Raw genomic sequence first — 14831 nt, 5'->3', positions numbered from 1 at the left:
GACTGAGCTGCCCTAAGTGACTATTCTTCGGGAACATATGGAGAGACAGAAAATCCTTAAGTACCAAGAGATGCAATTAGCGACCAAGAAAATGTGGCAGAAAGATACAGAAATAATCCTAATTATACTGAGTGCCATCAGCCTGATTAGAAATAATTTCCAAGTGCAACTTGATATGTTGCCTGTACAGATAACATTCTCTAAACTCCAGAAGGAGGCTTTCTTTGACACAATGCAAATGTTAAGATGAGCAGTAGCATTACATTTGAGAGGCTGAGGTCACATCCAACATGCTCTAGTTTATGAATGAGGTTCATTCCTGTTAACCCGTTTGGAGACCCTTCCTTACTTCACTCCCCCCAGGAGACAATTATAGAGGCTGTTATTTCAAAAGGGTGTGGGATACGAAAGATATGTGCAGGGGCAGTCTTTAAGTGACTACGGCCTCAGCACTGGTCAATGGCCTTTCCCAGGGTAAGTTTCGATCACTCGATGCTTTTCTTTTGAGCTGCTGTGTTTGCTTGACAGGTGCTGGATGTGAAAGATAAGATCATGTCTCACATGCTCCCTAGCAGCCTACAGGCTCAACTTGCCATCACGGCGGGGCGACTCTTCCGCAGGTACGTGTCTGCGCTGGCACGCGTGAGTTGGTAAGTACACAGGAGCAGGGATAACCCAGTTGGTACAGTCACATGACCAGGAAGACCCCAGATGAATTTCAGGGATGTATTCCCAATGGACGCCCTAGGGGACAGATCGTAAATCATGTACAGAAATGGAACCAGTAGTTGGCCAGTTTAATACCAAAAGCAAATCTCCTGTAATAATCCCAGGGTACAGATCCCATTACTTGTTTCTTATGCCGTATAAAGGGTACAGGTTTGCTTGCTGGCATCCCAGGTCTGTTCTGCCTTTGACTTTTCAGATCCTAGATCCTGTTTCTCATCTAAAGGTGGCTTAGTGTCCAATCTGATGGGGCTCAGGAGTGTGTTTCCCTGCCCTGCGTTTGATGTTGGGTTACCGAATGCTCACTCAGCCCTTTGTTGTCCTTCTTTCTTGCAGTGTGTCCGGCCTCTCCGTGCCCAGCATGGAGCTGGTGAGGCTGGTGCAACTGTATTCCACTCCCTGGGAGAAGAAGAAGGAGATCCTGGCAAAGCTGCACTCAAATTATGAGAGGTGCTGAGGTTTCAGGGGGGGAGGGGAGGCTCCGGGGGGGGGGGGGCCCTCAGCAGTTCAGTGATTGGTTATAATGTGTGCTCGGCTTCCTGGGCAACGGTCTGAAGCAATATTCCTGTACGCCTCCTACTTCAGGCCACAGGCCTGGTTTTTTGTTTCTGGTTCATGTGGTCTCGGGATCTTTGTCTTTGCCCCAGACCAGATAGAGGACGACACTCTAATTATAAGGAAGACACCCACTCTCCCACATTGTTTATCTCCACAGATATCACCCTTGTAAATGATCGGATTAGTCCATTGAAGTGCTGACATTACACATTTTCTTTAAACATTAAGTCAGTAAGCAGTAAAATCTGCTTTAGACTCAATTCTTCCATAGCCCTTGCTCCAAACTCAGAAAGATGGAATTCATACCCATTTTACCCATCTTCAACATACACAAGTGAGAAAAGCAGTCCATCTGACATTTCTGCCGCCCCATCCCGGTGATTATAAATGTCTGCTCTTCTATCTGGGACAACAGTAAGAGAGTAAGCTTGACATGTTTTTGGTGGGGATGATGATACTGCTTCATGCCACTGATTCAGCAATTCTAAGCCGGGGGACATATTTGGGGTCAGGAAAGAATTCTGTTCATTTAAAATTGGCTGCAAAGGTAGTGTTTTTGTCACCTTCTTGGGATCATCGTGTACAAAGAGACTGTTAGGCAATCAGAAGAAGGCTGGACCCGATAGTCTTCTTTCAGCCCAACCAGCTATGTGATTATGTAAGAGACGATGGACTGAGCTTGGCCAGCCTGTAAGAGAGCAGAACTGCGATGCATCAGAATAGCAAGGAGCAGACTGTGAGGGCATGGGGCTAGGGTTGGAGAGAACGGCCTAGTAGGGGGGAAAGGGATTGAATGATGAGGAAATGACTGAGCTGTTTTAAGTGATTGATAAAACTGGATTGAATCTGTCTGGGTAACAGTAAGACATGCTGGATTTTATTTTTAATTTTTAATTTATTTTTTTTTCCAAGGAAAAAAAGCCAGCTTTCAGTGGCAATCAGACGACTTCAACTTTTGGATGGTCAGGTGAGTGGGGCAGGGCTATCCTTGGGTGGGGTGGTGAACTGGGGTGATCAACCTGAGTTGTGGGCTTTAGGGGGACCCCAGACATGCTGGCAGAAAAAGGATTCTGGTGATGATGTCGTCAACATGCTGCTGGCACTGAAGGGGGGAGGGACTGGGGAGGCATCGTAACTGCATGTAGAGTAACTGTGATCCGGAGGAGGAGGGGTGGTGGGCTGGGCTGTTTCGTCAGTCGTGCCGTGGGGCAGGAGGCGCAGGAAGCACCAAGTATGGGCTAACCAGATGCCTGGGGTTAGAGTCCTGTGGTGGAAGGGAAAGGGGAAGAGTGCTGGCTGGGATCTTGGGGGGGGGGGGGGGGGGGAGAGGGAAGAAGGAGAGCTCTGGCTTGAGTCTGGAAATCCTTAAAGACCTTAAAGACATGGCTCTACAAACAAGCCTTTCCAAAAGAAATAGTGGGGTAGAGAGGGAGAGAGAGAATGAAAAAAAAAAATACAGAAAAGCGTAGCTAAGAATAAATGACATCACAATAATATAAATACATAAATGCGATTAAGAAGTAGACCAACTCATAGTATCTCAATAACTTTACTGGATTAATCCATCACTACCCAAAATTTAATTTTATTAATGATATTGTAACCGTTCTTATCTGGCACCTGTTAGAATGTATGATAGCTACCTATATATACCTTATGTTGTGCCTATTTGTAAACCGTTGCGATGGTACATGACTTAGCGACGGTATAGAAAAGTTTTTAAATAAAATAAATAAATAAATTTAAATAAATCAGGGGGAAAGACTGGAGTGGAGGAGTCGTCAAGTGATTAGAGCAGCAGGCTGCGAACCAGGGAAGAGTAGGATTAAATGGTCAGTTTTCTCATTGGAGGAAGGTAAACAGTGGAGAGCCTCAGGGATCTGTCCTTGGACCGGCTCTTTTAACATATTTATAAAAGATATGGATAGGGGAATTACGAGTGAGGTGATCAGATTTGCAGATAACACAGAATTATGCATCATAGTTAAATCTCAAGCAGATTGTGATAAATTCAATTGTAAGGAAGACCTTATGAGACTGGAAGATTGGGCATCCAAATGACAGATGAAATTTAATGTGGATAAGTGCAAGATATCGTATATAGGGAAAAATAACCCACGCTATAATTACACGATGTTGGGTTCCATATTAGGTGCTACCACCCAAGAAAGAGATCTAGGTGTCATAGTGGATAACACATTGAAATCATCGGTTCAGTGTGCTGTGGCAGTCAAAAAAGCAAACATAATGTTAGAAATTATTAGGAAGGGAATGGTGAATAAAATGGAAAATGTCATAATGCCTCTGTATCGCTCCATGGTGAGACCACACCTTGAATACTGTGTACAATTCTGGTCGCCGCATCTCAAAAAAGATATAATTGCGATGGAGAAGGTACAGAGAAGGGCTACCAAAATGATAAGGGGAATGGAACAACTCCCCTATGAGGAAAGGCTGAAGAGGTTAGGACTTTTCAGCTTGGAGAAGAGACGGCTGAGGGGGGATATGATAGAGGTGTTTAAAGTCATGAGAGGTCTAGAACGGGTAAATGGGAATCAGTTATTTACTCTTTCAGGCAATACAAGGACTAGGCAGTACTCCATGAAGTTAGCATGTGGCACATTTAAAAGAAATCATAGAAAACTTTATCACTCAATGCACAAGCTCTGGAATTTGTTGCCAGATGTGGTAAAGGCAATTAGCATAGCTGGGTTTAAAAAAGATTTTGACACATTCCTGGAGGAGAAGTCCATAAACTGCTATTAATCCAGCTGATTTAGGGAATAGCCACTGTTTATTACTGGCATTAGTAGCATGGGATCTACTTAGTGTTTGGGTACTTGCCAGGTACTTGTGACTTGGATTGGCCACTGTTGGAAACAGGATACTGGGCTTGATGGACCCTCGATCTGACTCAGACAGCTTCTTATTTTTTTATGTTCTTAAATCAGGGTTCAAATCCCACTGCTGCTCCTTTTGACCTCGGACAAGTCACTTCATCTTCCATGGCCTGAGATACATTCTGGGGTCAGGGAAAATGCCTCCTGTACCTGATTGTAACTCACCTTGTGCTAACAATGAAAAGATGTGAGCCAAATCTAAATAAATATATAGACACAATGGGGAGAGTGTTTGTTTGACGGGACCTTGGAAGGTGAATGCTGGTTAGGGAGGAAGGGCCAGGGTCATCACAGCAGAACAGTTGCGATTGTGCAAAGCCATGGGTACAATGCCTCAGTGATAACTTTAAAAACATTTTCATCTTTTACCATTGGTCCAAGATAGTAACCAGCTTCCCAATGCAGAAATAAATAGCCTACTGCAGCTGTTTACGCAGAAGCCTGACTAAGAAGAAATTATTTTAACAATGTTTTAAGTCTTTCACACTCCATTTGTCTTCAGGCAGAGAAACCCTCACAAATTAATCAACATTTTTAAATTATATATTGGGGTAATATTCAGTCACTGGCTGGATTGCAAAGTTAGCCGGATAAACTTATCCGGCTAACTTTGGGAGGGATATTCAGTGGTTCAGTCACACTGTTGAATAAGACTAGTTTATCCAGCAACTTTAGGACTGCTTTATGGAATGACCAGAGTTATCTGGATATCTTATCTGGCTAACTCTGAGGCCTCAGTATTCAAAGCTGGCCATCTATCGGGCCGATACAGAAAACTTCGCGGGAGAGCGGGCGGGCGCCCAGGCCACTCTCCTGGGCGCGCGATCCAGTAAATAAATTTATGTAAATGAGGGCCCCTGGTAAAAGGAGGCGCTAGGGACACTAGCGCGTCCCTAGTGCCTCCTTATTGGCAGAAACGGCAGCTATCAGCGGGTTTGACAGCCAACGCTTAATTTTACCAGCGTCGGTTGTCAAGCCCACTAACAGCCACGGGTTCAGAAAATGGATGCTGGCAAAATTGAGCGTCTGTCTTCCAACCCACGGGCCGCAGACACATTTAAAAAAATGTTTTTTTAATTTTTTTTTACTTTTGGGGCCTCCGACTTAATATCGCTATGATATTAAGCCGGAGGTGTACAGAAAAGCAGTTTTTTCTGCTTTTCTGTACACTTTCCTGGTGCCGGCTGAAATTAATGCCAGTCTTTGGGCAGGTGTTAATTTCTAAAAGTAAAATGTGCGGCTTCGCTGCACATTTTGCTTTCAGTATCACGCAGGAATGACTAATAGGCTCATCAACATGCATTTGCATGTTGCGGGTGCTATTAGTTTCGGGGGGGGGGGGGGGGGTTTGGCAGCGCGTTTTCGATGCGCTATTTTTACCCCTTATACAGTAAGGGGTGTAATAGCGCATCGAAAACGCGCTGCCAAACGTGGGCTAACAGGAGCGCACTTTACTGTATCAGCCCGTACGTAATTCAGGTAAGACTTATGCAGCCAACTTACATGGAATATTCAGCAGTATGGCTATGCTGCTGAATATCCTATAAGAAATCACTACTTAGCTAATTAAGTTAAATCCGGCTAAGGTAGACCTACTCTGTGCTAAATATCTGCACTTCTCTTAACCAGATAAGTAGTCCTGCCCCGATTCACCTATTGCCTGCCCCCAAGATATCTGGCTAACTACCTAGCCAGATAAATACTTATCCAGCTGAGTGACAGCCTCTGAACATAGCCGGATATTTAGTGGCTATCACTTAGCAAGGTAAGTCGCTATTTATCTGACTATGTAGCACTAACTATCAGCCTCTGAATATCTGAGTTAGCTGGATAACCTAGCCAGCTAACTTTACTCCACACCCGGAATGCCCCTAAGTATTATTGACAATATTTTTATTTGATTTTATCACAAAAGAACAGTGCATTGTGATATAAAACTTCAAAATAAAAGAGCATCTCTGTCAATTGTGAAGCACCTTCACTACATTGAAATACATAAACAACTGTAAACACAGGGTCTACCCCCCTTGTCGTCGTCCCCCTCCCTTTTCTGTCCTCCTTCCACCCCCTACCCAATAGTTTTATCACTAGTTCCCTGTACGTCCCCGGATCAGTCCAGACCGTGGGTTATGCCTCCCTTCCAGCAGATGGAGACAGAGAAAAACTTGTAGGGCGCCCTCTGATAACCAGTCGCACCCCCTGCGTCCCTTCAGTATTCTCCTGTCTCCAGCAGATGAAGGAAGGCAGAACCTGCGGTCCCGCTCTTGCGACAATTTAAATCTGGGGGTTGGATTGGGGAAGGTTTTAATTACCTTGTTTCCCTCTATATTTCCTTCTCCCTCTGAATGGATTAACTAGTTAGACCACTGGTATACATCCTAATGATCACAATAAGTTCTTTGCTGCTATCTAAGGAAATGTACGTGGACATTCTTTTGTACTAAGAATACAATATACCAAAGATCAAGGTCACGCCGACTAATTCTAGCATTACATTACTTTCCGCAGAGACAACTTATTGCTACATTCACAGCAAAGAAAGAGATTTCTTTTCTTCAGTTGTTAATTCTGGGAAGAAAAGTTCCCAAATCTCTGTAAAGCGTTTTTTTGTACCGTTTTTATTCAGTGGATTTATAGATTTCTGTTCTAGTAATAACAGTTCCAGCATATTTGCTTTCCAGATACTTTCAGATGGGCCAACCTTATTTAACCATTTAGATAGTACACATTTCTGTGCTATTAAGCTAGCTTTTATCAGTAATATCTTTTGAGCTCTATTGACCAAAATTGTATCCTCTCTTAAGTACAGTAAGCAAAAAGAATCGGGCCAAGAAAATTGGAAACCCAATATCTAATTTAAATATTGTAATATTTAATGCCAGAATTCCTGAATATGAACACGCTCCTATAAGCAGTGTAAGAGGGTTGCTCTCTCATCAGAGCACTTCAAACATATATCAGATGAAATAATATGGGCCTTTAAAGTCTTCATAGGCCAAAAATGTAGCTTATGCACTATCTTAAATTGCATTTCTTTTAGGGCCATACTCTGTTACTTGTTGCTGGCCAGTATGACCTGCTAAAATCTCATCTTCCTTGATGTCCTCGGCCAGGTCCTTCTCCCACACTGCAGCTATAGATTTCACTATAGGCCGCAGACATGGTAATCTTCCCAGCTCTACTCAAATGTAGAAACCTTTGAAACGCACCTGAGGTATATGTAACCTTCATCCTCCCTAAGATGCTAGTGATATAGCTCTGTAGTTGAAAATATGCTGAATAATCCTTTTTACACATACTTAGGTGCTCAAGGCATTCAGGGTATGCATCTTCCATGCACTTAAATCATAAAAGGATTGTATGGTAGATCCCATTAGCCTCTAATCTTCGAAATACTTTTTGCGTCCCACCTGCGCAAAATTGTGGGCTGCCAGTCAGTGGGAGACAGAGATATTGTCCACGACAAATTTAACTTTGGCTCTGAGAAATTTCCACACCTTCCTAATAGTTTCGAAAAACAGCAATTGAGAGATCTGGGAGGGAAGACGTTCCTTAGGGGCATGCAGAACATATTTCAAGTGTAATGGAAACTCAGATACCGCACTTCTCCCTAACTAACCGTCTAGCGTTACCAAATTACTTGCTATGTTATATTATATGTGAGAAAAACTCACTCCTCCTCCTATTTTAGGGTAACTCAATTTTGCCACTGAAAATCTCTCCTTTTTTGACTTCCATATGAATCTGGAACAGATACTATTTATAAGGTTTATATCTCTTCGCCTCAATATAAACGGGATCATTTGCAAAATGTTTCACAATTTTGGGATCAATATCTTTTTTAAAAGGGCTACACAGCCCAAAACAGAGATTGAAAAGTCCATCCATGCCTTAGTTTTTTCTTGAAACTCTCTAATTAAAGGCCGTATATTACAATCGTACTACTGCATTGGATCTCTATGTATCGTGACTCCTAGATATTTAATGTGCTCTCCTGCCCACCTCAATGGAAAAGCAGCCCAAGTAGCTTGCAAGGTCCCTGATAAATCCAATCCCTCTGATTTACTTAGATTTAATTTCAGTCCTGAGAATTTCCCAAAGGGAGTGTCGTGCTTCCGCCAAAGTCATTAGTATGTCATCTGCAAATAACATAATTTTTTATTCTAATGGGCCAAAAGATATACCTCTGATGGACCTGTCTTGCTTTATCTTCCTAATCAATGGTTCCAAAGTCAATATAAATAGCAGTGGGGAGAGCGGGCAACCTTGTCTGGTTCCTCGACCTAATGAAAAGGCCTTTGACAGGACACCATTCACCTGTATATATGCTAGTGGGTTAGAATATAATACCTTTATTGCTTCAAACATTTGCCCAAATAATCCAAATTCCCCAAGAACATATTGAAGGAACGACCAGGAGATCCTATCAAAGGCCTTCTCTGCGTCAAAGCTGACAAGTGGATCATGTATCTTGTTGAACAGACTTTTTCCATAGCTAAAAGCAATCTTTTAATATTAGTTTGTCTGCCAAAACCAAATCCTGATTGTTCAATAGAAATCAATGACGTCAGAATATATTTCAGCCTATTTGCTATTAATTTGGCATAAATGTTTATATCCGAATTGAGCAGCGTAATAGGTCTATATGATGAAGGGCTCTCTGAATCTTTCCCTGGCCTGGGTAAAACTATCACCACTGCTGCTTGGGAGGATTCTGGCATGCTCCCTTTCTGGATCATAGTATCAAAAAGACATCTAAGAGGATCCTGTACCTGATTATTTAGTACCGTATAAAACAAAGCATTCAAGCCGTCTGGGCCAGGGGATTTAAGGGATCTAAGTTCCTTTATCATGTCTGCTATTTCCTCCATCATGATTGGTTTAGTTTTTGCATCTCTACATCCACTAATTTAGAAAGTTGTACTGCAGACATGAATTTTCTCCTAATGTCTATTTCCTCAACATCAGCAGAATATAATTTTGGATAGAATTCCCTGAAGATGTTTCCAATCTCCCCCATTGTAGTACATATCCTTCCCTTAGTGTCTCTAAGTCCCTTGACATGTGTTGAAACCCCTCTGTTCTCTCACCAGATTGGCTAGTAACCTGCCAGGTTTATTGCCATGGCGATATAATTTATGTTTAAGTGTGAATGGGGAATTTAATGCTCGCTGATGAAGATAGTCGTTTAACACTTTTTGAGCTGACAAAAACTTCTCTCTCCACTCCACTCTTCCTGTCACATTGAATTCCTTCTTACATGTTTTTGTGTTGATCAAGTTCCAAAATATTTCTATTTAGTTCTTTATGCCTCGATGATACATAGTTATCATGACAGCTTTCGCTGCTTCCCAGTATAATTCAGGATGTTGTAGATTATGCTTTAGCCTACTCCTGCCTCCTTTCTATTAGGTGTACTCTGAAAGAATTATCATTATTCAACCATGTGGGCATCGGCCAAAACAAAGATCTGGAGGTCTGGTTTTTAGGCATCAGATTGCAAAGTACTGGGCAATGGTCAGATACAACTACTGGGCCAATTTTTGCTAATTCAATTTGCTGGAAGAGTTCGTCACTAACAAGTACAAAATCTATACGGGATTTAGATGCATGCGCACTAGCTAAGTGTGTGCAGCCCCTTTCTCCAGGGTGAAATGTCCGCCATATATCTAAATGCTCCATGGTGGTGCACAGAAAGTTACTCCCTCGTTCATACTGATTGCATTAAACTTTAAAGCGGGCCATCATCTATCCATAGCAGGATCTGCCACAAAATTGAGATCTCCTCCCTGAATAACGGGAGCTTGTCCCATATCCTGCAGACAAGTAATGAGCCATGAATAAAAAGTATGACTATAGCTATTGGGGGCATAAACAGACGCCAAAATAATATCCCTTTCAAAAAGTTTCCCTCCCATCAAAACAAAAAGGCCTTCAGGATCGGTCTGAGCCTTTTCCAGTTGAAACGAAACATTTTTATCAATTAAGATTGCATCTTTTGGTAGTGCCTTCCTTGTGTTGAAAAATCTTGCTATTATACCCATTAATGCCTGAGCTTTAAGTGTTCTTTGTCTAACATATGCATCTCTTGTAGGAATATAATACCTCCTTTGAGCCTTTTCAGTTGTGATATTTTATCTCGTTTAACCGGAGTTCTTAATCCCGCTACATTCCAGGAAATAAACTCGATTGGGGTTCCCCATCCCAGATTTCACATGCCCAACGCAGAACAGTCATTTGTACAATGACAGCGAGACTGACCTGTCCCTTACTGAGCATCAGTCTCCCTATGCAAACTCCTTCCACTGACCCATGGAGAGAAATCTTGAAACAATGAAATACGTTGATCACATAATCGGAGCTCCTTGTTTTTATGGTAAAGTTGCATTATTTCAGTTTTTTGTGCGAAATTCAGCATTTTGAAAATCACTGCTTGGGGCCTAGCTCTTCCCATCATGATTCCTCCCAGCCAGGGTGCACTTTCGATAAGTGGCCCACTCTCTCTCGGAAGGCCCAGCTCCTTCGCTAGCCCTTGTTCCAGTAGTGATTTCAGCTGTTTCTCCTCCACTGATTCGGGTATACCCACCATTCTCAAATTATTTCGTCGTAAGCGATTTTCCAAGTCATCAATTTTTTCCTTTTGGTCATTAAGCAACTTTTCTAAGTTATGAATCTTCACCACCACAGAGTTGTCCTTCGCTACGCTGACTCTCCCTTCTACTGCCTCCAAACGTGAACCAAGATCCGCAATTGTATTTTGTACCTCTGCAATCTGAGCAGAATAGCATCAAATTTGCTGCTCAGGGCCGCCACTACCGCCTTGGTGAGTATTAAGATGTTTGCATCCTTCACCATTAGTAGTGGTGTGTTCTTCTTTGCAGTGGCCATTTTCGCATCAGACAAGCGCAGTCTTCTCTCTTTTAGCAAATCTAGTGGTCATCGCCTTGGGAATTCCAGTGATAAATCTGTCCATATACTAGGAAAACACTATCCCAAAGTTTCTGGTGTAGAAAAGAATAAATTCGCTGCTATGAGACATGATCTTTTGGGAATGACACTCGGAATCCAAGCTCAGATGTCCATCTGGGTTTACCACATCACATTTATTTATTTATTTGTTTGTTCCAGATTGACAGTATATAAAACAATCTCGATGGTGTACATTCTATTATATAGTGAACACAAACTCAATAATGATACAATAAAAGGGTTAAAAATAATACCATAAAACCATAAAAAGCAAAATCATAATACAATAAAAGCATAAAATAATGTATGACCCACATAATACAAAACAATCAAAATAACAAAATAAAGCAAGATGTTACAGCTTTAAAACAATAAGAAATAACCAGTAAAATGATTGCACAGACATCATCTGATCCTCATCTGGCTAAATTTTAACTGGATAATAAGTTATCCAGCTAAACTATAGCTGAATGAGAGGGGGAAATATTGAAAAGTCAATCTCTGCAAAACCAACTAGAGTTTTCAAAATAAATAATAGGAAACAAACTAAAAGTATCTAAAATTAAAACTTTCTATTATAAAAAAAATATCATAATGAATCATAGATATAATCTAGATTTATAAAGGTTTTGACTGGTTCCCTGAATCTTAAAAGTTTACTACTATTAGTGAGTGTATCAGTTGTGTTCACTATTAATACTTAACATTTCTGTAGTGCTTTAAGACATATGCAGCACTATACAGATACATAACAGAGACAGTCCCTGCTTCATGGAGATACACAGACAAAACAAGTTTCTAGTGCTCACTCAACTATTACAGTAAAACATGTTTAATGTAAGAGGGCTAAGATCAGGAAGAGTCGGGGGGTTTTGGATTTAAAAGCAATCTCGAAGAGGCGAGTCTAAGTAGGACTTCGAAACGGGCAGACATGGAGCAAGAAGCAGCAACTCAGGAAGGCCATTTCAGGCCCACAGTGCTGCAAGTCAGCAAGTGCGGAGACTGGAATCGGCAATGGGGGAAAAGGGCACAGATAGGAGTAGCTTGGCCAGTGAACAGAGATGACAAGGAGAGAGATGAGAGATAGTGTGGAGCTGCAGAGTGAATGCACTTGTGGGTGAGAAGTTTGACTTGAATGCGGACGCAGATAGGGAATCAATATAGAATTTTGAGAAGAGGGGTAAGATGATGGTATTGATGCTGGAAGAAACTGTGTGCAGCTGAATTTTGAATAGTCTGTAACAGAGAGAGACAGTTCAACGGCAAACCTGTGAGGAGCAGGGGGGCAATAGTCCATGTGGGAGGCAGCGAGAGAGTGGAAAGTTTTGGTAACTGTGTTCAGAAAGGATAAGGGCAAATTTTGGTGGTGATTATGTGGAAAGCAACTACACATTGTAGCAATGTTTTGGTGTGCACAGAGGAGGAGGGAGAGGAGTTAAGGACAACCCCAAGGTTGCTGGTTGAGGAGACAGGTAGAGTGGGGATGTCATCCACAATGACAGAGAAATGTGGATGAGGAGGGAAGTGAGTTTGGGAAGTTCAGTCTTTGTCATGTGAAATTTAAGGTGGCACTGGGGCATCCAGGCAGTTATGACAGACCAGCTGAGATCTGACACTGGATCCTGGATAAATGTTGCAGTGCTGAGAGATCTGGGAGTTGGCATAAAGATGGCATTGAAAGCCGTGGGAGGATCAAAAGCACCAAGGGAAGCAGTGTAAAGAGAGAAAGGAAGAGGGCCTAGAACAGCGCCTTGGAGCATAGTAGTGGAGGTGAATCCATCAAGAGTTGCACTAAAGGTGCGATGGAGTCCCAGGATCCAAGCAAGGAAGGTGTCGAGGAGTAAGCTGTGATTGACAGTACCAAAAGCAGCAAATAAGTTAAGGAGGGTGAGGATGGAGTAGTGGTATCTGGCCTTAGCAATAATAGGTCACTAGAAACTTTGACCCACATACACAACACCGACTGCTTCCCGGTATCTGGAAGTGATTTGGATTTCTGTTTGTGTTTTATGCCAGTAGGCTCTTGGTCTCGGAGCCTTTCAGACTGGGAAAAGTTTCCTGTAATAACGGAGGTTGTATTTCTGATTTTCAGTTCCAACATGTTGCTCAGCTCCAGAGAATTGGAAATTGGGGAGAAATTGTTTGTGAGATTGATGGTAAGTGCCACTCTTGGGACCAGCCAGGAACAGTCTGTAGCAGAGTGAAGAGCACTGTCTCTGTCTGGCATTTCCCCAGGACACAGGACACTTCTGCTCTTTGCCAATAAGAGGTCCTCGCTATCATCCTTCTTTTGTAATCAAGGTTCTCTAGTCAAGTTGTTCTCGTTTGTTAATGTTATGTCATCCCAGCACAGTGGGCAAGTGATTCAATAATATTTTACTAATAATTGCTTGTATTTAGTAGATATATGGATTCAGCCATCACTACACACTGTAATTATTTGTGCAGTTAGAGATCACCAAATAATTAAAAAAACATTTTTTTCAATACAATTTTCAGCTCCAAAAAAAAAATCTTTTCTCTTTCAAAAAAGGCAAACCTTGAAATTAACATGAAATGTATCTATTTTTAATTTTTTTATTTCTTTTTTTTTTTTTTTATTCATTTTTCAATACTTACACCAGAGTAAATATCATACAGTGTGTAGAACCAATAAACAATTTCCAACAAATAAACCATTTATACAGAGTCATTAAAGCTATCTACTGTTCCAAGTAATCCTTGGGGGAATCTTATATAGGCGGCAATACAAGAAACAATATAATAAGCATTAAGGTTCGTCGCATGAGTGTAGCAAAAAATCATTATTAAACTCTGATTTTACACAACAGGTGTTTACGGGTTTGCAGGCTCTAGAAATTTCTGCAATTGAGTTGGTTCTATAAAAACATACTTTGCATCCTGATGTTTAATGATACATTTACTTGGGTACCTCAGGCTAAAACTAGCACCCCTCGCAATTACTCCTGGCCTTAAGGACAGAAACTTCTTTCGCCTTTCTTGTGTTATGCGAGAAATATCTGGAAATATCCAGATCTTATTTCCATAGTATAACTCTGAGCGATTACGCATAAATCTCTTCATAATCATATCTCTATCAGTAGGAAAAGTACACGATAGAAATAATGTCATCCTATTCTTAACTTCAGAATCCATGGACAATTCTAGTATTTGAGTCAAATTAAGTTCCTTTTCTTGATTCTCTTGATTTACTTGATTCTCTTGCACTTGGTCCAGATTTTCTTTACGGCTTCCCCCTTTTTCTGGTAAATAGTAAATTCTGGAAATTACTGGGAGTCCTTCCAATGGTATTTTCAATATTTTTAGCATATAATCTTTGAACATTTCATACGCTGATATCTCCCTGATAAAGGGAAAGTTCAGTATACGTAGATTCAAGAACTTTGTCTGGTTTTCAATATTTTCCATTTTTTTCAAGTTGATATTTTCAACCCTTAAAATCTCAGTCTGAACAGTCTCCACCTTTTCTACACGATTTTCCAACTGGTGCATCTTAGTTGTTTGAATATCAATTTCTTTCTCTATATTTTGAAACTTTTTGTTTGATTCCATTGTTATCACTGTTAAATTCAATATAGCATTTTCCAGGCCTTTCATAATTTGCCACAAGGAGTCCATCGTTATAACCTTTGGCTTCTCCGTTGGTATAAACTTTTC

General features: G+C 41.3%; 1 protein-coding gene across 1 annotated transcript in view; it reads left to right on the top strand.

The window, feature by feature from the left end:
- The first annotated feature begins 599 nt into the window (after window positions 1–599).
- The window catches only part of LOC115079545, a 67784-nt gene continuing 53552 nt past the window's right edge, over window positions 600–14831 (top strand). The window contains exons 1-4 of the mRNA XM_029583187.1: window positions 600–620; window positions 1063–1176; window positions 2197–2251; window positions 13246–13309. Of these exons, the coding sequence (XP_029439047.1) occupies window positions 1170–1176; window positions 2197–2251; window positions 13246–13309 (126 nt within the window). The 5' untranslated portion in view covers window positions 600–620; window positions 1063–1169. The remainder of the gene's footprint in view (window positions 621–1062; window positions 1177–2196; window positions 2252–13245; window positions 13310–14831) is intronic.

Source organism: Rhinatrema bivittatum, chromosome 17 (genome assembly GCF_901001135.1).
Source record: "Rhinatrema bivittatum chromosome 17, aRhiBiv1.1, whole genome shotgun sequence".
Lineage (NCBI taxonomy): Eukaryota > Metazoa > Chordata > Amphibia > Gymnophiona > Rhinatrematidae > Rhinatrema > Rhinatrema bivittatum.
The sequence above is the reverse complement of the archived record's forward strand: the minus strand, read 5'-3'. Positions and strand labels throughout refer to the sequence as shown.